General features: G+C 37.1%; 1 protein-coding gene across 1 annotated transcript in view; it reads left to right on the forward strand.

The window, feature by feature from the left end:
• The window catches only part of PKD2 (polycystin 2, transient receptor potential cation channel), a 58,771-nt gene extending 35,229 nt beyond the window's left edge, over nucleotides 1–23,542 (forward strand). The window contains exons 7-15 of the mRNA XM_063108217.1: nucleotides 2,260–2,427; nucleotides 5,675–5,856; nucleotides 6,932–7,052; nucleotides 10,512–10,610; nucleotides 14,217–14,338; nucleotides 14,595–14,712; nucleotides 16,228–16,391; nucleotides 21,473–21,620; nucleotides 22,136–23,542. Coding sequence (XP_062964287.1) covers nucleotides 2,260–2,427; nucleotides 5,675–5,856; nucleotides 6,932–7,052; nucleotides 10,512–10,610; nucleotides 14,217–14,338; nucleotides 14,595–14,712; nucleotides 16,228–16,391; nucleotides 21,473–21,620; nucleotides 22,136–22,372 — 1,359 coding nt within the window. The 3' untranslated portion in view covers nucleotides 22,373–23,542. The remainder of the gene's footprint in view (nucleotides 1–2,259; nucleotides 2,428–5,674; nucleotides 5,857–6,931; nucleotides 7,053–10,511; nucleotides 10,611–14,216; nucleotides 14,339–14,594; nucleotides 14,713–16,227; nucleotides 16,392–21,472; nucleotides 21,621–22,135) is intronic.
• Nucleotides 23,543–23,815: the final 273 nt, after the last annotated feature.

Raw genomic sequence — 23,815 nt, forward strand, 5'->3', positions numbered from 1 at the left:
TCCTGCTCACCCCCAGAATGTGCCTGTGCTCCTCTGGACCTTCAAACCTATGGAAAGAGCCAAGGCTTTTTGTTTTATCTGGCCCAAATTTAAATTCACCTGAAAAGCAATTATATTCTAAACGTAAATATAACAACATCTTGAAATCACTTTGAAATTATTTCCTAGGGACTGGCCCATGGCTCATTTGGGAGAGTGCAGTGCTAATAACACCAAGACCACAAGTTCGGATCCCTACTTAGGGATGGCCGGTTCGCTCACTTGGAAGAGCATGGTGCTAATACCAAGTCAAGGATTAAGATCTCCTTACTGGTCATCTTTTAAAAAAAAAGAAAGAAAGAAATTATTTCCTGTGTTTTCCTTTTTTGTTGCTCCAACAAGTTCTCTGGAGCCTGCAGGCTTACATCAGTGTCTGTAAGCAACAGTCTTTCAAAACGAGCAGAATTATTGAAAAAAAAGACTATTAAGAAGTCTAAACTCGAAATAGTTTTGTTGATTGCTAGGTTTCACAGGGTGAAAATGATGAACTCATTTATTCCACAAATGTTTTCTGAGCACCTACTGTGTACCTGACACTGTTCTAGGCATGGAGGATGTAAGGGATATTAGGAATGAACAAAACAACCAAAACCCCTGCCCACATAAAGCTTATGTTCTGGTACAGAGAGAAAGTTCTTTTGTAGATAGGGATGAGAATCCCAATGAAAAATAGGTGTGATGTAACAACCTGAATGCTCACAAAATCTCTTTCCTCATCTCTTTTCTCTCATTCCCTATTTTGGATGAAAAGTCTCAAGGAAATTTAGTGTATTAATATGATGTTATATAAGTGACCATATATTCCATATTTTTATAAACTTCTGTCCTATACAGAGTGAAAATAACTGGACTGGATAACAAATTATACCTAGTGAGAATTGGGCAAAGGATTATTGTAGGATTCGGCCAACCAGTCCAGCTTCTTCATCCCTCTCAGCTAAGTCCATGTAGAAAATTATTTTCAGTGTATTCCAGAGAGTTCCAAGAAAATATTCCTACCACCAGCACAAAAATACAAGATTGGCTCTGGTAATCCTTCACAGATAAGAAAAGGAAGATGGTGAGGCTGGCTTTTTAGCTATGATTTGCAGCCAGGCAGGTCTTTGTTATGGTAAGTAACCACTTGGGGCCATGGTCTGGACAGCCTTCTCAAGAAGGGCTAATGAAGTGGTCTTTGCTAATCAACCACGAGAAGAGAGAATGGACAGTGAAGGTCACAGCACCTGCACAGCCTACCTACTGCGGATTCAGACCCCAGATGAGGGCAAAGTTGTTAGGGTCAACCTGTAGCACTGTCTACATACACATACATGTTAATCCAGTGGTGATGGATGCCACATGGGGCCAATGTCCCCTCAGCTGTGGTTGTATAGCCCAGAACCAAAGCAGATGTAAAAAGCTGTGTGGTCATGAGTTAAGGGACAGAAATGAGCAAGAAGGAAACCCTTGGCTCACATATTGTCACACAAGCCTTCCTGAGCCCTCTCTGTCCACCTTTTGAGAGTAAGCTCATTCTTTCTTCTTATGTACACTCCTTTTTAGTATATCTTGTTTCACCCTTCACCTTATGTTGTGTGATGCCAACTCCTTAGCAGTTTTTTGTTATTTAACTGTGTGTTTATCTGGTCTTAAACCAGAGTATAAGTTTCTTGAGGGCAGAGTTTATGCAGTTTACCTCTGTTAATTCCTCTTAGTGCCTTGCACAGTGCTGAATACATAGACCCTACTGTGCATTTGTCGAACAGAGGAAAGAATGGATGGCTGGAAATTGGAGAAGGGAGAGTAACCAGAAAATAAAATAAATTAAAACCACAAACAAAAACAGAAAGCAAGATGAAGCCAAGAAAACAAAAGGGTGGAAAGTGATTTAAATGAAGGTGGCAGAAAAAACAGAAGGCATTCCTGTTGGAGTTTGTTATAGCATCATTTCTCGTGTGTATGCACGTGTGTATATATGTATGTTTGTGTGCATGCACATGTGCACACGTGCACTCGTTGCATTTCTAGCTAAGGAAATGGCAAGCAATATATTGTTTTACTTGTTTTATGGCAATGCTCAATCGTTTCCATTTGAGTGAGTGGCTTCTATGAATGCCATTGGGTAAAATATAATGGTGAGCTCTAGAATTAACATTGGTGAAATAAACTAGTCATTTTCAGGTAAGTTATGTATTTCTAAAATATACACTATAATGAAATATAAATCTTTTCTTTTTTCAGCTATCTGTTGTAGCTATCGGGATTAACATATACAGAACAACAAATGTGGATGTACTACTACAGTTTCTAGAAGATCAAAATACTTTCCCCAACTTTGAGCATCTGGCATACTGGCAAATACAGTTCAACAATATAGCTGCTGTTACAGTATTTTTTGTCTGGATTAAGGTAATTTATAAATTTCTTGTTCTGGATTTTCAATAATATTCTTTGGTATTAGTCCATTTCTGTTGCTTATAACAGAAATGCCTGAAACGGGGTAATTTATAAAGAAACAATATTTATTGCTTACAGTTTCAAAGGCTAGGAAGTCCAAATTCCACGGAACACATCTGGTGGGGGCCTTGTTGATGGTGGCTTTACAGCAATGCGGGTGTCACATGATGAAGCAGAGAGAGAGAGAGAGAAACTGGCCTCCTCACCGGCTCTCCTTTTAAAGCCCTCAGAACCACACCCATGATTACTATTAAACCATCAGTGAATTAATTCATTTATTAGAGCACAATGCTCATAATCTAATTACCTCTTCAAGGCCTCAACTTTCATCTACCATAATAGCAATTCCCACCCTCTTAACACTGTCAGTGGGGATTAAGCTTCAATGAGTTTGGGGGTACATGCAATCCATAACATCTTTCTTTCTTTTTATTAACACAAATCACACAAAATGTTGTGGGACTTGAATTTGCCTTTGTGGCCAAATTCAGGCAGACAGCCAGACCTGCTCTATATTTTACATGTAAACTAATGGGACTCATGAGCATTCTTCTCACTGTGAACGATGCTACTTCTGCTGCTACCTGCATTCTTGCAAGACCTGTCCCTGTAGCTTTCAATTAACAAATGCAATAAGAGGCCTTTTCAGTACATCAGCTGAACCTGGGTCCCCAGCCTATTCTGGCACAGGGACAAGTCCTAGTTTCACCTGATATGGAATGACCTGGTGAAGGAAAAGGAACTAAGGAAAAGAGAGGGAAGGATTGGGAGAAGGGAAGGGAGAGATGCTGCACTTGGAAAGGCTTGCCAGAAGGATTGCCTCTTTTCCAGGTGGAGGCCATAGGGAAGCTTTACGTAGAACTGAGGTTGGAACAGACACCTCTTCCGAGTAGTTCTTTACTCATTCACTTCCTTCTTCTCCCAAGGCACAATGTGCATTTCTATGTATGTGAAAGGTTAGGGCATTTATATACAATGAGCCTCAATTCTGGAGATGCAGGACATTTCAGTCATTCTGAGGCAGCTGCCAATCTGTCACCAGCTCAGGCTCTATGATTGTGCTGTCAGACAGTAGCTACTGGCCACACATGGCTATTTAAACTTAAATTTAAATTAATTAAGATTAAATACAATTAAAAATTCAGTTTTTCAGTCCCACTGGCCATGTTTTAAGTGCTCAGTGTCTATGTGTGGTTAGTGGTTACAGTGCTGGACAATAGAAATACAGACCATTTCCGTCATCACAGAAAGTTCTCTTGAACAGCACTTTTCTAAAAGGTACTCACCAACAGTTCCTGAATTGGTGTTCACACCTGCAGGCCTGAGGTTTATCAAAGGGCACAGACTTCAGCTCATCTCTCATACTCTTTATTCAGTTACATGCTTGTACAGGAGAAACTATCACTAAAGCACCAAACCTTTATCATAAAATAGTAAGAATAATCAAGATCTCAAATGAATAGGAATTGTATTAAGTAATGTGATTACAACAGTCCTCAAAAAAAATTTTCATGTGGCCAGAAACAATTTATAAGAGACCCATAAGTAAAATTCTAGAGATTTCCTTTCAACATGTGCCTCAGGTTGTTGGGTTTTATTTAGTGCTTCACTTGGAAATCTCTTGCCCTCAGAACTTTACCACTAAGTTCTTTAAGGCAGAGATTGTGACTCAGCTTCTCATATCCTCCCATGTGCTCTTCTACCAAGGCTTCTTCCTGGAGCTGTCTTGGTTGTCATGTCCTCTGGGCTGTGAACTGCACAACCTTGGCAGGCATCCTCACACCTCACTTACAAAAATGCTCGATACGGCTTTGCAGTCAGGCAGAGCTGGCTTTAACTCCTGGCTCCTACTGACAGTGGGGGATAGAATACCAGCCTTTCAGTCACTGCGGAGAGTCACAGCAGTGTACATAAAGCCTCCCCACAAAGCTGGTGCACAATAAAGATGATTAATAAAATGTACAAGTATTTTCTGTTATTTATTAGTTTTTATTTTAAAGGGTTTTTTTTTCCTCTTTTATTATAATCTTTTGGTGGGGGAGGGGTGAAATATCACTAGTCACTTTAATTACAATTAAACCTCTTTTCACTATATTTTGGTCATGTAAAATGTAGGCACCATGAGGGCAGGAGCTTTGTTCTGTTTACTGCTCCATTCGCAGCTCTAAGAACAGTGCCTGGCACGTGGTAGACACTCAACAGATACTTTTTGAATTAGAGAGCAAAGTTGCTGGGTTTGAAAAATAAAAAAAGCAAGTCATTTTTCTCCTCTTTTTTTGGTATATATACATAACATAAAACATATACATAACATAAAACCATTTTAACTATTTTTAAATGTACAATTCAGTGGCATTAAATAAATTTACAGTGTTGTGCAAGCAGCACTACTATGCATTTCCAGAACTTTCTCATCTTTCTAAACTGAAACTCTGTATCCATTAAACACTGACTTCTTATTCTACCCTCCTTCCAGCCCTGGTAACCTCCATTCTACTTTCTGTCTCTGTGAATTTGACTAGTTTAAGTACCTTATGTAAGTGGAATCATACAGTATTTATCCTTTTGTGTCAAGCTTATTTCACTTAGCATAATTTCATAGTTCATCTACGTTGTAGCAAGTTTTAGAATTTCATTCTTTTTAGAGCTGAATAATATTCCATCATCTGCATATACCATATTTTGTTTATCCATTGTAGAGCTAGGGCTAGGGTCTGGAGCTCACAGACCTCTGGAGCTCATAGACCCCTCGAGCCCATTCACAACCCTTCACATGCAGGTCTGTGAGCTAGGTAACCAGCATAAAAAGGTCTCTGGGGCCTTGGTTGAAGAAGGAATAGTCTTTATTCAGCTCACACATGTCTAGGACCTAGGCAGTACAAAGGAGAAACTCAGAAACTCAACTGCTACTGGCAAAGTCCAAAGAAGAACTGAGCAGCTGCCAGCAGAATAAACATGCTCTATTTTTAGACTCAAGCTCTGCTGGCCAGCTCTGTTTCACAAACTCAGGAACACACAATAGCAACAAAACTAAAAAGGTACACTGGTGCACATGTGCACTAACTCCACCCACACACAACTTGTTTACAAGAAATGTGCTGCTTGACCCCCAACCAGACCTGAGCTGAGGGAGCCTGACTAAATTATCCTGTTTTACCCACATCAATTCATCTGTTGATGTCTTCCTTCTCTTTTATAGCTCTTCAAATTCATCAACTTTAACAGGACCATGAGCCAGCTGTCCACAACCATGTCTCGGTGTGCCAAAGACCTCTTTGGCTTTGCTATTATGTTCTTCATTATTTTCTTAGCATATGCTCAGTTGGCATACCTTGTCTTTGGCACTCAGGTTGATGACTTCAGTACCTTCCAAGAGTGTATGTAAGTATCATGAAATTAAAAAGAAACATTTAATAAGGATTGTCACTGCCTTCTTGAGGATAAAGAAATCCTCATGGTTGCTATTTGACCACCAAGTGTTTCAAAATAGGTATTTAAAATAAGAATTAATTACCTCTTCCAGAAGCATTGACCCACTGATGAAAAGAAGACAATATATCCTGAAATGCTGATGTTTAAGATAGCAGCCCTAAAGTAGGTATATATAGTAAAACAGCCATAGTAAACCAACACTGTTTTAAAGACCAAGATCATCTTAGCACCAAATGCCGGTGGTAGCTGTGAAAGATCACTTTCCTACATTTTTATTCTTGTTGAATATTGTTGCCATCTATTTTGCTCTTCAAGTTATTTTCTAAGGGGGAAAAAAAGGTATTTCTAATATTCTAGGAGACACTCAGACCAGTACAAAAATTTTTAGTCTTTTTCCAAAGTTCCAAAAACAAACAAAAAGTAGCCAGTATCAGATCTCCATGCCATTTAGAAAGGAGTTAGGAAGGGAGAATAAGATCATGATAATAGAAGTAAACACTGCTTTGTGCATGAAGATTCCTAATTAGTGTTGCTGTGTGATAAAAACCAGGAATGAAAATGATTTTACTGAATAATACCCAGCACTGGCAACACCCAGACACTATGAACACTTTGAGATAATTTTGGCTATCCTTCAAAAATCTTTTTTTCCTAAGAGATTTTAACTTCTGACCTAGAGTGACCATTGTGAAGATTTAGAGTTACCTACCATGTTTTACCCAGATTATATATTGAGTTCTTATAGCCAATTGCTTTATAAGTCATCTAACAGTACTTCTATTTTTTTAACCTAATGGAAATAACATATGTAGCATGAAACCATATTATTATTGTTCCAGAAGGCTTCAGTTGCTGATATAAGTAGCAAGAGCTTTCCAAAGAGATTGACGATTTTCTATTCTTTGGCTGCTTTCTACACTGCTAAAAAAAAAAGGCCCCAAAATGTGAAATTATCTCTAAGAAATGTTACATAAACTGCTGGACATTCTTTGGTTTTGTATTGTGTTCTGTTTTGTTTTTATAGCTTCACTCAATTCCGTATCATTTTGGGCGATATCAACTTTGCAGAGATTGAGGAAGCTAATCGAGTTTTGGGACCAATTTATTTCACTACCTTTGTGTTCTTTATGTTCTTCATTCTTTTGGTATGTACACTTTTGTTTACAGGCGAGGTGATTTAAACTTCATGTTCATAAATCATCATCTTCTCTTTTCTCCCACATTCTGTTCCCTGTCATTTTAAAAAATGACAAGAAGTAGAAAAAATGTAGATATTAGAAACTTGTTTATTTTGTTTTATTTTTTATTGATTCATAGTTTTAAGTCTTAATGAAATATCTTTCCCATGGCCTTTCATTTATTCATATGTGCTATCAATGCAAAAAAATTAAATCAAATGCAAATTTACAGTTACCTAAAATAGTGCATTGCCTAAAAAGTAGAATATGTTGACATGCTCTTTTAACACGTACATCAGTACTTTCATAGTCACTTTTCATGACTTTTCATTTCTCTCCTCTTTCTTCTCTTTTTTAAAAATTGGAACTGACAAAGCAAGCTAGATCCAGGATGACATGAGTGAATTATTGCATGTCAAGATTAAGATATTCTGTTTTAACTTAATCATATTTCACACTAGAGACTGCCTACAAAGAATGTTTAAATATTAAGTTTAAAACTAAATCTAACAAGGAATGAAAATTGCTTTAAAAATTATTTTCAAATTTTTTTTTTTTATTCTCTTGATTTGGTACAAATTAACATTTTTAACATTTTTGCCTTAAGTTAATTAAGATTTTTTAAAAGTGTTTTGTTTTTGTCTTAACATTTGTGCATTCATTTGTCCACAGAGAAAGTATTAAATCAAGTAAGCTTAATTTAGGCAATGGGTATTTTTCATCTAAATACTAACATGTAAAACTTATCGCTTCACAGCCTTTTGGCTAACGTTAAGTGAAGACTTACCTTACATAAACAATCATCTTAAGAAAATAACAAAATTGTTTCCATTTTAAATAAATTTTGTGAAGTTCCTTAGTAAAAGGTTAAGTGATCATATTTTGGGTAATTCAGTGTAATAACTCCAAAGTCGGTCAAGGTATGGTTTTTACTGATGGAGTCTTAGGTATACTTTAATAGGACTGAAAGGGTCAGGAGTATCATGCAAGTCTATTTGTATCTTGCTGTATGTGTGTATCATGGCTGGTTTTCAACTTAGGCATCTTAAGCTTCTTCTTCCTATCATATATAAAAGAAAAACTAGAGGGAAGAATAGCCTGTTATGCCGTCACATCGGTAATACTTTGGATTCTGAAGTACCTGAATCTCTACTAAGAAAGCAAAAACTAGGAATTGAGAGTTCTATAGCTGACACTTCAGTTGACCTCAGGCCACCTAGTTTTCTTAGTATATCAATTTGCCAAATGAGGGGCATAGTTGTGGCAATCAGAAATGCTCAAATGTGGACTCGTTTGAATGTTGTCCTTTAGTAGGCAGCACCTTTAGATTAGTCATTTTATCAGATCAAACACCAAAACATGAAAAGACACTCCTAGTTTTTGTCTTTATGCCGAAATAATTTTTTATACTACTGTGCAAAAAGGAATTGTCCTCCTTCTACACCCCCCAGAGATGGATAGATAGATGGACAGACAGATGGACAGATACATAGATAGAAGGCTAATTTCCATACAAACCTGTCTTTTAAGAAAATAACAAACTGAGTGTAGGTTTGGCCGCTTTTCTGAGCTGATTGCCTGATGTTAAATTTATTGCCCTGTTTAACAGGAAGTCACAGTGGTGTGAAGTGGCTCAGCTGAGCCAGGAAGCCCCCCACCCACACCCCCCATCAAAGGGAAAGACCTCCCAGTGCAGACGCCCCTCTGACAATTAAGTGAACCTTGTGGGACAGGATGGAGAGGAGGAGGGGCACCTACCTTCCTGTCCCCACACCCTCAAGAGCCTTTCTCAGCCACTTTCTATTTTTCAGAATTTCCTCAAAAGACCCACAATTTAATCCATTTCAACTAAGTCGTTCACAGGCATTAGTTAACAGCCACTGGAAGCAAAAACAGAACATTAGAGGCCTGGGTTGGGAGAGAGAAGGTGAAGATGTTACTCTGACTGCATTTATCTGCCCTTGGAATTGAGAGTTTAGCCAGGAACTTACACAAATTCTATCCTCGTTTCTGCTACAGAATTTTAAACAATCTTCTTCCTAAATTGATAGGGATTTAGTGGCCCATTAAAATAAGAGAACCCTCATTTGTTCACTCATCAATCATTTAATAAATATTTACTGAGCCACTTTACTGTATTCTTATATATGTGAGTATATTACATACAGTGAATAATATACACTATAGTGTTTCACATGTATCGTATGAGGGGTCTTCAGAAAGTTCATGGAAAGATTCGTATTATCTTTTAATTCTATTTTTCCATGAACTTTTTGAATTACCCTCATACACTATGAGGCAGTGTGTTAGGTACTGAGAAATGATAAGGAAAACGGGGACTGGCCTCACCCTGTGAAAATCCCATGGACCTGTGGGGAAAACAGATGTAATCAAATACACAACTCTAGTTACAAACCACAGGTATGTGCTAAAAAGGAAAAGCAACATAGAGTATGCAAAAGGGGGACCTGATCTATTGTGTGCAGTGCTTCAAGAAAGTCTTTTGGAAACAGATGTTGGAAATATAAATCATTACTACTGGGGAAGGAAAAAGTCAGGAAAATGAACTGACCATTACTGAATAATAATAGCTATAAATTTTGTACCACTAAAAAAAAAAAAAAAATTTGTACCACTTACCCTACATTAGGACCTGTCCTGAGCACTTTACATATAGATGATCTCATTAACCCTCACAACAAATCTGTAAGACAGGTACTATTATTCTCCCCATTTTATAAATGTGAAACAAATAAATAAATCTTCAAAATGAGGCTTAGAAAAGTTAAACAGCATAGTCTTGACAGTACTAAGACTGAAACCCAAGCTTGCTTGACTCCAAAGTTGACATCTTTCCACAAAGCTTTTCTTTACCATCATCCTACTAGGCCTACTGTGTTGCTATTTGCAGAGGTCTTTTAAACTCTTTAGAATATGTTCTGTAAATCTCAAAAATGCTTATATAAAATTTGAAGTAAGCATAGAATTCTATTTGTCTTTGTTGACTTTGATTTGAAGAGCTTTATAGCGTTCCATATCCATAGCAATATATGTAAGATTTTTTAAATGTAGAGAACTTAGATAAGCAAAAATAATAAAATAATCCCAACATTCGTAGGTAAATACATTAGTATTTTGTTGTATAGCATTCCTGTCTCTTTTTGCAAAATGTATCACAATGTGTGGTTTTGTAAGTAAGAATATAAATTATATTTTACTTTGGTATGTATGATGTAATGTAGAAAATAGTTTTCCCAAAGAAGGTAGAGAATAATTTTCCCAAAAGTGTTAATTTATGACTTCATAAAGCACTCAGATTGGGGGGAAAAGGTGAACAAAAAGGTATGTGTCAATATTTTGATTGATGTTTACAAAATATATTTAATTTTTTTCCTTAATCTGTACTTTCCTTTGGTTTACAAACAGAATATGTTTTTGGCCATCATCAATGACACTTACTCTGAAGTGAAATCTGATTTGGCACAGCAGAAAGCTGAAATGGAACTCTCAGATCTTATCAGAAAGGTAGGACAAGCCCTAATTCTCAGAATTGTTTTATTTCCCACATAATATAAGTATTGTTTCAGGCAGATTTCCAAAACATAGATCCATTGAAATTGTTTAAAATAAAGAGTAGGTTGGCTATAATTCAGGAATAATTTAAATATTCTCTATCTTGGAGGCTTAATGGATATACTGCTAGCTTGCACTTAAATTCTGGGAATTCTTTCATGCCCTGGAATTAAATTCTCAGTGATCTTTTTGATTCTTGAGAGCTGAGCAGCTGGTTTCATCTCCTTCATTTGTTTTGACAACTCCTCAAGTTGGCTCTCACTTGGAGATCCTGAGTTCAGAATAAACTGGGAAGGAAGATATACAAAGACATTTCTAGCTCTTCCATCTCAATTACCATTTAACAAAAGAAAAGTTTTAGAGGAAAATACTTGGTAGTTCACCTTTTATCTTTGACCTTCCAAGGCAGTTTTAAAATAGTCAAAGGAAAAGGCCCGTGGATTCAGGCCATGGATTCAGCCTGGGGACCTGAGAACTTTTCCTTTGGCACCTTCTCAGGATGTGTTTAATTGTTAATAGAAGGGCAGGACAGGAAGGTTGAGTAGCTTTGTTTGTCTCAACGTGACTTCTTTATTTGGTTTAAAGTATAAGACTTATACAACAACAAATAACTACATTTAAAGTATACAACTTGTTCTCTAACATCATTTTGCTAAGATACAGTGGCTCTTACCTGTAATGTTTTTCTCTTGGTTCAATCCTGAGTACTACGTTGTCTGTGAATCATGTTGTAAGAGAAAACTTCAGCCTCTTAGATGGGACCTAAGATTCCTGTTATCCTGAATTCTTCAAGACAGTTGATTACATTTTAGCAAATCTCCAATGTGTATACAAGTGTTTCTCACTTTGCCCTGTTCTGATACGTACAAATTTCAGTTAAGACAGTTTTGTTAAATAGTACCAGACCCTCAAAACATGGTTCCAATTTCAACTACCACAGTGTATTTACCTGTGAGTAGTAGCTAAAGTACAAACTGCACTTCTCTGTCTTTAGTCTGTAAATCGTTCAGTGATTAACAGATGTGTGCTGTGCTCAGTGACTAATCACGATGCTACTTTCAGTCTGTTGCTGAATGGTCACTGGCCATCTGCTATTCAGCTCACACACAAAGAAAGTGTGGAGTGTCACTTCCTTGTCTCCCTGAAATAAACCCATGTGACATTTTATAAAACTGCATAATTGGGGGCTTCCCGGTTGGCTCAGTTGGTTAGAGTGCAGTGTTATAACACGAAGGTCAAGGGTTCAGATCCCCGTACCAGCCAGCCAGCCACCCCCTGAAAAAAGCATAATTGAAAAAGAGAATGGGCCAGCAACAATGAAAGTACAGCAAAGAAATGAAAAATAACAATGGAAGTGAAATTCAAACCAGACATAATGGATTTGTAGAAGTACCTGACCATGGGGATGTGGGCACTGCTACCATTCAGAGATCAAGATATGCATCCAGAGAACTTAGTGAAAGCAAATTTACCACCATAAATGAGGAATGTGCTTGTGATGAAGAGGACGAAGACGTCTCAGAGGAAGTGGCGTCAGCAAAAAACTGCACATTAAAGGAACTCTCGTTAGAGTCATTTCACAATAATGAAAGCGCAAAAAGAAAAATGTTGGAAGCTGATCCATGTTTAGAAAGGAGGATGAAAAGAAACAATTAACAGAGTTAAAAGACAACCATCAGAGTGGGAGAAAATATTTGCAAAATATACATCTGACAAAGGATTAATATCCAGAATATACAAGGAACTCAAACAACTTTACAAGAAGAAAACAAGCAACCCAATTAAAAAATGGGCAAAAGAGCTAAGCAGGCATTTCTCTAAGGAAGATATCCAAATGGCCAACAGACATATGAAAAAATGCTCAACATCACTCAGCATCTGGGAAATGCAAATCAAAACCACACTGAGATACCACCTAACCCCAGTTAGGATGGCTAAAATCCAAAAGACTCTGAATGATAAATGCTGGCGAGGTTGTGGAGAAAAAGGAAGTCTCATACATTGTTGGTGGGACTGCAAAATGGTGCAGCCTCTATGGAAAATGGTATGGAGGTTCCTCAAACAACTGCAGATAGATCTACCATACGACCCAGCTATCCCACTGCTGGGAATAAACCCAGAGGAATGGAAATCATCAAGTCGAAGGTATACCTGTTCCCCAATGTTCATTGCAGCACTCTTTACAATAGCCAAGAGTTGGAACCAGCCCAAATGTCCATCATCAGATGAGTGGATACGGAAAATGTGGTACATCTACACAATGGAATACTACTCAGCTATAAAAACGAATGAAATACTGCCATTTGCAACAACATGGATGGACCTCGAGAGAATTATATTAAGTGAAACAAGTCAGGCACAGAACGAGAAATACCACATGTTCTCACTTATTGGTGGGAGCTAAAAATTAATATATAAATTCACACACACACACACACAAAACCGGGGGGGGGGGGGGAGAAGATATAACAACCACAATTACTTGAAGTTGATACGACAAGCAAACAGAAAGGACATTGTTGGGGGGGAGGGGGAGGGGGGGGGGAAAAAGAAAGGAGGATGACAATTCACCAGCACATAGGAAAAATGCCCGTTGGCTCCATATTGTGAGGTATACACTGTATTATTACACAAGAAGGCTAGTACAAGCAGGCAAGCACTCTTTAAACTTCTCTGGATACATTTTTTTTTTTTCTTTTTTTGGCAGCTGGCCATATGGGGATCCAAACCCTTGAACTTGATGTTATCAACTCTGCCCTCTAACCAACTGAGCTAACCAGCCAGCACCTGTAAAACATTTTTTACCAAGAAATAAAACACTTTAATTTTCAATGTTTCTAATGTTTTAAATTTCAGTGTACCAAATAAATATTCGTTTTAAGTGTTTTTATTTCCCTGTAAGTTTATAACTGACACTAAGGGAGTGTTTAATGTTTTGACAAAAAGTTTCAAAGGTCACAAAACAAACATAATTTTTCCCATTCATTATTCAAATCACTAGGCACAATCTCAGCTTGCACAGTCACTTTCACTGTCCTGCACTACCATGCAAAGCAAGGTCTGCCTATATTTTGTTAGTGAAAAATCCTCATCTATATTTCACTGGGATTTTTTTTTTTACATACTTAACATATATAAGGAAATTACTGACTATGAGATAATATAGAAAATAATCAATTAATCTATGACTCAGTCTTCTTAGTATTCTTAAGAACTGATGCACATTCCTGTATATTCTGAGACAGACAGCTATGGAATATTTAGTGATTTTCATTTCTGTCACCTAAACTTGAATACACATAAGAGTAAAAGGCCCTTAGTTCTTGATTTAGTGAAAGACCCTGACTCTTCCCATATAACTCTTCCAGAAGAGTAGTATGAAAACCTAAGAATACATTTATTATTCATGCAGCCAACACATACTTGTTCAGTGGTCAACTTACACCAGCACTGGACTTGTAATATTACTATTTATAATATTACTAGTTACTATTGCAAATGGAAGGTAAAGCAAATACAAAATGAGAATAAATTGAACCAAGTCTTTTTTTCCAATAGGGCTGCCATAAAGCCTTGGTCAAACTAAAACTGAAAAAAAATACCGTGGATGACATTTCAGAGAGTCTGCGGCAAGCTGGGGGCAAGTTAAACTTTGACGAGCTTCGACAAGATCTCAAAGGGTAGGAATCGCACATCCTGACTCTCTGGGAAGTTCCTTCTTCTAAAGATAAATTCTTGGTGATAAGGGTATTTCTGGCCCAAGTACTCATAAAGAGACTTTTTTATCAGAGGCAGGTATTATTCTGGAACATATTATAAGAGGAGAACTGGCCCCCGTTCAGCAGTTTCTCCTTTCCTCCTGCATTCTGATGTCTCTGTGTTTGGATTGGACCATGTACAAGAATGAGTTCATTTGTATCCTCTCAATCATTTCAGGAAGGGCCATACTGATGCAGAGATTGAAGCAATATTCACAAAGTATGACCAAGATGGAGACCAAGAACTGACCGAACATGAACATCAGCAGATGAGAGATGACTTGGAAAAAGAGAGGGTGGGTCTAATTTAGGAGAACATGATTTAATTCAGCACCCACAATGTGTCAGACACTAATTAGTGGGCTACTGAGTGTCTCTCTCTCTGATTCAGTTTATGTATTAGTATCCTGCTTATTTCAAAAAGGATATATAACACAATGATATATAAAAATAAATACAATGTGAGTATGACTGTAAAAAAGTCAAAATGAAAAGTGAGGCAAAACAAAATTAAAAATAATAGATTACAAATGAAGCTAAAAAATGTATTCCATAAAACACACATGCTTACATATGCTTATTAATATTGGGCTACAGATTTGGCCCTAAGCTTTCTAGTAATCAACTTGAAAAGAGAAGCCTGGTTAGTTGCATAGTTCACAATGTCCATGAGAATGAGAGAAAAAGAAAGAAAAAATCTTATCAGAAGATATAAAGTTATTCTGTTTAGTTAGTTGCTCTTTAAATATCAATATTTATAGTAAAATAAAATTAAAATTAACAGCTGTCTTCCATTTGAATACTTTTTTTTTTTTTTTTTTTTTTTTTTTTTTTTTTTTAAAGATGACCGGTTAGGGGATCTCAACCCTTGACTTGGTGTTGTCAGCACCACGCTCACCCAGTGAGCGAACCGGCCATCCGTATATGGGATCCGAACCCGGGGCCTTGGTGTTATCAGCACCGCACTCTCCCGAGTGAGCCACGGGCCGGCCCCCATTTGAATACTTATGACAAAGTTAAAAGTAAACGTAAATGGGCTTTTATAATCAGAAAAAAATAATTAAAAGCTTTACCATACACAAAGAATTACATTTGTAATGATATGCTAATTATCCTGATTTGATCATCACACATTGTACACATGTATTGATAGTCACTCTGTACACCACAAATATGTATAATCAATTATGTTTCAAATAAATACATAAATAAAAGCTTTACCATTAATTTTCAAAAATAAATGGTTAAACAAACAAAAAAAAAGACATGGTAATTGAGGTACAGAGAATACAGATTAGTGTTATACACAAAAGCCACTTTCCTATGAGGAGAAGTTTAGAATAGTAGTTTCTAAATGCTGTTCCACAGAACAGTGCCAGTAGGTGACAAATTTCACCAGTCATAGTGAAATGTAAACACACAGACAATGAGTAAAATTTTCACAAGGCTGTATTTAGTCAAAATTCTTATTCTGAGATTATTATATCCTTCCTACTTTGGAACTATTAAATGTGTGATCTTTTATGAAAATAAGATGATAATATATTTACTTACTTTTTTCTTTGTTGTGTTTTTAATGTTCTTTCTTATCCAAACAAAAAGTTAGTAACTCCTTGATGGTTGTTAAAATCTGCTTTGAAAATTGTCAACTCATGAAATTGAAAAAATGTGGGCATCGTAGTCTAGTGTTAACCACAAAGAAATCCTAGGTAAATGGTACACACCCATTTTCTACCTGCCCAAGCCCTCGGTGAAACTTCTGTGGGATCTCGGTGTTCCTGCTCCTCACTCAATGGCCCTGTGTTCTGCAGGAGGACCTGGACTTGGATCACAGCTCTTTACCACGTCCCATGAGCAGTCGAAGTTTCCCACGAAGCCTGGATGACTCTGAGGAGGATGATGATGAAGACAGTGGACATAGCTCCAGAAGGAGAGGAAGCATCTCCAGTGGGGTTTCTTACGAAGAGTTTCAAGTGTGAGTATAAGTGAATTAACAGAGTTTGGGTTGACAAGAGTTCAAATGCGGCCAAGCAATTTCCCCCATCTCTCTCAATTTACTCCTTTCCATTACTAACCATCAGTTCTTTTTTATAACTTTTATTGATTTTTTTCTTTATAAAAGTAACATGTCCATTATAGGAAAATTAGCAAATAAATAAAAGCAAAAGAAAACATAAAAGTCTTAGTCTCATATCTCTACCAACCAGAAATGTCTATTAATATTTTAGTGTTTAGACTGGCTGGTTAGCTCAGTTGGTTACAGTGCAGCCTTATAACACCAGGATCACAGGTTCAGATCCCCATACCAGCCAGCCACCAAAAGCCATCAATGTTTTTATATGTTTTTATGATCTAACATATGGTCTGTCCAGGAGATTGTTCCACATACACTTGAGAAAAATGTATTCTGCCATTGAGGGGAGTGTTCTGCAGATGTTTGTTAGGTCTAGTTGGTTTATAGTTTTATTCAAGTCTCCATTTCCATGATGATATTCTGCCTAGATGTTCTATCCATTTTTTAATATGGGGTATTAAAGTCTTCAACTATTATTAAATTGTCTGTTTCTCCGTTCAGTTCTGTGAGGGTTTTGCTTTGTGTATTTTGGAACTCTATTAGATGCACACCTGTTTATAATTAGTATATCTTCCTAATAGATTGATCCTATTTTCATTACAAGATGTCCCACTCTATCTGTAGTCAGATTTTTTGTTTTAAAGTCTTTTTTGTCTGATATTATTATAGTCACCTCAGCTTTTCTATGGTTGCTGTTTGCATGATATAGTCATGTGTCACTTAACAATGTTTTGAGAAATGCATTGTTAGGTGATTTTATTGTTGTGCAAACATCATAAAGTGTACTTACAGAAACCTAAGTGGTATTGCCTACTATACTACTAGGCTATATGATATAGTTTATTGCTACAGCTAGTGTTGTACATGTGATACATCATTGACTGAAATGTCTTTATGAGGCACTTGACTGTGTATCTTTTGCTATCCTTTTTTTTTGGTGGCTGGCTGGTACAGGAATCCGAACCCTTGACCCTGGTGTTATAACACTGCCCTCTAACCAGCCAGCCCTACCATCCTTTCAATTTCAGCCAGTTTGTATCTTTGAATCTAAAGTGTGTCTCCTATTGACAGCATATAATTGGATCTTGTCTTTTTATCTAGTTTGACAATCTCTGCCTGATTACATTGTTTAGTCCATTCACATTTAATGTTATTATTGATGTAGTTGGATTTACATCTGCCATTTTACTTTTTGTTTTCTATATATCTTAGGTCTCTTTTGTTCCTCTGTTCCTCCTTTACTGCTTTCTTTTACATTAAGTGAATATTTTCTATTATAACATTGTAATTCCTTTAATGACTTCACTATTTTTTTAGTTCTTAGTGGTTGCTCTAGGACTTAATATATGCAAATTGCCTTATGAGAAACTAGTTCAGATTTATATTAATTTAGCTAATCCAGCAAGATATATGTGTCATTCCTATATGGCTCTTTTCCCTTTTCCCCCTTTTTGTGTATATATGCATCTCTATATATTCATCTAGATATGTTACAAATTCAACATTACATTGTTATAATTATTATTGTAATAAGTTTATGTCTCTTAAAGCTGAGAGAAGAAAGAAGAAAAAGTTATTGTCAAATATATTACATTTCCATATCTTACAAGCCCAACAATCCAATTATGTACATATCTTATAGTTACTTTTTAAATCAATTTTTAAAAAAGGAGTATACATTTATTCTGTATTTTATACTTACATAATTACCTTTACCAATGCTCTTTGTTTTTTCTTGTGGATTCTAATTGCCCTCTGGAGTCACTTACTTTCAGCCTAAGATCTTCCTTTAGTATTTCTTATAAAGCAGGTAGGCTGGCAATGAATTCTCTCAGTTTTTGTTTATCTGGGAATGTTTTTATTTTGCCTTCATTTCCTCTGGTCTCCATTGTTTCTGTCATTATTGATATGAAAAGAGCTGTTAATCTTACTGAGGTTCCCTTGTGCATGACGAGGTAATTTTCTCTTGCTGCTTTCAAGATTTTTTCTTTGTTTTTGTCTTTCAGTAGGTTTACTATGATATGTCTAGCTGTGGATCTCTGAGTTTATCCTACTTGGAGTGTTTTGAGTTTCTTGGATGTGTAAAATTTTTAGTCAAGTTTGGGTTTTCAAACATTATTTCTTCAAATTTTTTTTCTGTTTTTTTCTCTGTCTCCTCTCCTTTGGGACTCCCGTTATTCATATATTGGGCTGCTTAATGGTATCTCACATTTCTCTTAAGCTCTGTTCATTTTTCTTCATTCTCTTTTCTCTCTGTTCTTCAGATTGTATATCTCTACTAATCTATCTCCAAGGTCATTGATTCTTTCTTCTGCCAGTTCAAATGTCCGTTGAGCTCCTGTAGTGAATTTTTCATTTTATTTATTGTACTTTTCAACTCTAGGATTTCTATTTGGTTTTTTAATCATCTCTATCAATCTGTTGTGTATGTGATTACATTCTCTATTTGATGAGTCTTTGTCATCATACTCTTTTCTTTTTCTAACCATGTTTTCCTTCAGTTCTTTGAATATATTTATGATAGCTGCTTCGAAGTCTTTTCTTCTAAGTCTGACATTTGGGCCCTCTCAAAACAGTTTCTGTTGCCTGCTCCCCCCCCCCCCCCCGCCCCGCCCTGCTTGTTTGCATGTCTCATAATTTTTTGTTGAAAACTGCACATGTTAGATAACGTATTATAGCAACTCTGGATACCGATCCCCCTTCCCTGTAGGTCTGGTTTTTGTTCTTCTTTGCTTGTTTACTTATTATTTATTTTTATTTATTATTTTGGCAACTGGCCAGTACAGGGATTGAATCCTGGTCCTTGGTGTTATCAGCACCATGCTCTAACCAACTGAGCAAACCGGCAAGCCCTTTGCTTACTTTCTAAAGAAGTTAACACTATTTTTAGTGAAGTAAACACACTGTATCCCCTACAGTGTGAAGCCTCCAGTGTTGCTCTTCAGAGGGCATAGCCACAGCCATACACACAGTCACCCTGGGAAGACAGTGGTTTTAGCAGGGTTCTCAGTGTCTTTCCCTGGTCTCTCTTAAACCTTCTGCATCTGTTGGTATTTACACCCAGCGCTGGGTTCCATCACTGGCTGACTGACCTACTGGTTTCAAAAATGCCACAGGATACAAATTGTTCTGCAAAAAAGGTAATGGCTGAGGCTGGCTGGTTAGCTCAGTTGGTTAAAGCAAGATGTTATAACACCAAGGTCAAGGGTTCAGATCCCCATACTGGCCAGAAACACACACACAAACATACACACACACACACACACACACAAAGGTAATGCCTGAATGGAAAATAGAACTGTAAGGAACATGTAAGTATTATATAAAACCTGAAATAAGTAGGTATTTATTTACAAAGTTAAAAAAAAAAAAATTGTTCTGGAGTCTAATCCAATTACATTCAGGCCCCTTTGCCAGGGTGGTTTTTGAGAACAGTCTTTAGCTGTCTTCTTAGCTGTCTTTCTTCTTAGCTGTCTCTTTCCATGGTTCTCTCAGGTAACTAGCTAGTGACTTATTTCTCTCATGAGGCCACCAGCCTCCTTTTAACAGCTTATTACCACAATGTCCATGATTTTCAAGAGCACCCTTAGGCTTGAATTTCCTTACACTTTATTCCAAATAAAGTCAGTTCACTTGAGGAGAGCTCTCTATTCTTATGGCCTGCCTCACCGCCTGGGCAAAACCTTTGTGCCACTGTTCCAGATCTGGAGCCAGGGACAGTGGCCTACCCCTGCTTCATGAACAATGCAGTGGGCTGGGATAGAAGCCTCTGGTCTTCTCATTTTGCCTCTCGTGGCATGGAAACTCCACCCTGTAAGTGGAGGCTGAGTGGAAGAAGAGAGCCCTATACCTCTCAACTGCTCTTCCTTGGATTAGAGCCTCTAGAACATGGAGTTGAGGGTGGGGGGCTATGAGATGAGAAATACTGGTGGCCTGCCCACCCCACCCCCTGGGAGATACCGTAGTTCTGGAGTGGGAACTGGGGGGAAGAGGGACTCTTGCATTCTCAGTTGAACCCACTTGGAGTAGGCAATTCTGTTACAATGAGCTGAGGATAAGAGAGAGAGCAAGTGGATTGTGGCTCAAATACCACAGGCTTTTTTTTTTTTTTTTTTGGTTTTTAGTGGCTGACTGGTATGGGGATCCGAACCCTTCACCTTGGTGTTATCAGCACAACACCACACTCTAATCAACTGAGCTAATCAGCCAGTCCCAGACTCTCACCCTTCTTATTGAAATTTAGTAGATTTCCTTGAATAAGTGCTTTTTCATTTGTTGTATGCCCTTAAGAACATTTTTAGAGATTTTAAATGTTTGTTGTTTTTTTTAAGTAATTTTCAACAGTTATAGTTGCTTCACTGGGGAGAGAGTCTACAGAACCCTCATGCCACCATTTTGGAAGTTGTCTCTAGTTTACATGTTATTAAAGTATTTATATAACACTTTTTAATTCAAGATAATAGTATCATAAGTGAACATACTGTTTTCTAACTGCTTTATTTACTTAATATATTGTGAACATAATTCTGTTTCATTAAATATTGTCATAATATAATTTCTGGTGTTTCCTTAGAATTCTATTATATAGATGAACAATAATTTATTTAAGCAATCTCCTATTGTTTAATATAGCCATTTGCCAGTGACCCACTATTAATAATCAGCACTCTAGTGAATATCCTTATAGCCAGAACTTACACATATACTTAGAAAATTTTCTAAAAATGGAATGTCTAAATAAAGGGGTAAGTGTACAGTTTTTAAACTTCCAATACAATGTTGACTTGCAGGGAAGTTGTGCCAGTTAACACTCCCACCAGCAGTGTAGGAGACTTACCTCTAAAGCATGAGACCACTTGGAAATTGTCTTAGATTATCATCTTGTTTAAGAAAAACATATTAGCATTTCCATTTGAAAAGCCATCTGGGCTGAAAGACAATGACCAGGTGGCTTTGGCCCTCTCAACTGTGGTTTCCTGCAGCCTGGTGAGACGAGTGGACCGAATGGAGCACTCCATCGGCAGCATTGTGTCCAAGATTGACGCTGTGATTGTGAAACTGGAGATCATGGAGCAGGCCAAACTCAAGAGAAGGGAGGTGCTGGGAAGGCTGCTGGACGGAGTGGCTGAGGTGAGTGGTCGTAGCCTCGGAAACTGACTGGGGAACAAGGTATTTATTTATTCATAAAAGTGCATGTTGGTGACACTTTTATATTTGAAGTACTGAAGAAAAGTTAGAAAAATTACATTTATCAGAATTCACAATGTTGTTTCCATTTACCCTCAGATCTTTGTTTCTCTAATAAAACAGAAGTACTTTTTAATTCTATAAAATATCCAGGTAGACATATGTCGTAATCCTTAACCTGAGATGTTTTTCCTTTTTTGTAACTGCAGATCAAATGATAATCTGGAGGTGTTACTTTCTCAGTACTCCACACACTGATGGTCTGCCTTCACTGGAAGATATAATTAAGTGAAAATTTACTCCAGTGACTCTGAGAATTGCTATTGTATGGTGTAAACCTCCAGCCTTTCCTAACTACAAACAGATTATTTGGCCTCCAGATTACATAAGGCAATTTCTAAGTACAGGAGTATGCATCACCCCATCCCCAACATCCTGGCTTCTTTTTCCCTTATTAGGATGAAAGACTGGGTCGGGACAGTGAAATCCACAGGGAACAGATGGAACGGCTAGTGCGGGAAGAGTTGGAACGCTGGGAATCCGATGATGCAGCTTCCCAGATAAGTCACGGTTTAGGCACGCCGGTGGGACTCAGTGGTCAACCTCGCCCCAGAAGCTCCCGCCCTCCTTCTTCCCAGTCTACAGAAGGCATGGAAGGTGGAGGTGGAAATGGGAGTTCTAATAACCACGTGTAGTATGTGTTAGTAATATGGGTGTTCCTAATAGCGAGAAGGTGGCTGTCCTGAATTGCCATAACAAGTGCACTATTTATATGCCATGACCATCATATGATACTGGTCTTTGTGACCAATTGTTAATCTTCCGCACTTTAATTTATTTTATATAAATTTTACTCATGGATCAAAGAAGACTTTTTTTTTCTTTTTCTCATATAAGAAATCTAGATGTAAATATTGAGTACAGAAAAAAAAAAACTATGTAAGTATATTGAGTGGTAAGCTCAATTGCTGCCATGACTGAGTCTTCTCAGTTGACAGTGAAGTAGCCTTTTAAAGCTAGAAGAGAGATGGCCAGTTAGTTCAGTTGGTTAGAGCATGGTGCTGATAACACCAAGGTCCAGGGTTCAATCTCTGTACTGTCCAGCCACCAAAAAAAAAAAAAAAAAACAGTGCTAGGAGAGAGGGGCTGGCAGGTTAGCTCAGTTGATTAGAGTGTGGTGCTGATAACACTGAGGTCCAGGGTTTGATCCCTGTACTGGCCAGCCACACACACAAAAAATGCTAGAAGAGACCTGTCAGAGGACTTCTGAGTTTCATTTTAAATCACAAAAAAATCAGGATTGTCATTTTTACCAAGTGTGTGAAGGGAAAGTAGGGCATTTCTTTTCACTCTGGTGTAGCTCATGAGCTTGATACACAACTTTCTTTAAAGAAAGGAGTCTTTTATTTCAACTACCTTCTTGGAGTAAACTTTTCTGAAAATTGAACTGGAAAAGAACTCCAAACCATAGAATGGGTATGTAGTCATTATGCTAGACTTTGTATGAATGGTTAAGATAAATAATAAATACTGTGCTTTTTTATTATTTTATCATATCTAATGTCTGCGGGACTAACTGTATCCCTTAATTTTTACATTATTTTGGATCTCATGTGAAATAAGCTGATCGAAATGACCAAAGATCAATTATAGGATAAAACGGCATCTCTAACCATGACATAGGAGAATTGAAAAGAGTTCTAAGTTGTCACTAAGTTTGACTTTTTCTAATAATTAGTTTAGTATATTCATATAATCTCTTTCCTGTGGGGCTCAACTCATTTGCAACTGAATTTACTGTTATAACTAATCTAGTAATACCAATTTACGAAATTTTTTAGTATGCACTGAAAATTTTAACTCAGCAAATGTGCTCACATTAAGCAAAATGTTAAGGAAGCTTTGCAATTCATAAAGCATTGTAAAACTAAAGTTTGGTTTTAAACTGTTTTAAGAATATACTACTCAAATATTCTTGATCCTACGTTTCAAAAGTGGAATTTGTAATGCAAATGGAGCTCAATTTAATAAAAACAGGAGTTTGATATTGAAAGTTCATCCATTAGCAGAAGGTATCAGCCAAAGTTTGAGTTAGCAGCCATTGTTTTCACTAAGAGTGGGTCTCACCAAATTTATGG

Source organism: Cynocephalus volans, chromosome 9 (assembly GCF_027409185.1).
Source record: "Cynocephalus volans isolate mCynVol1 chromosome 9, mCynVol1.pri, whole genome shotgun sequence".
NCBI classification, from domain to species: Eukaryota; Metazoa; Chordata; class Mammalia; order Dermoptera; family Cynocephalidae; genus Cynocephalus; species Cynocephalus volans.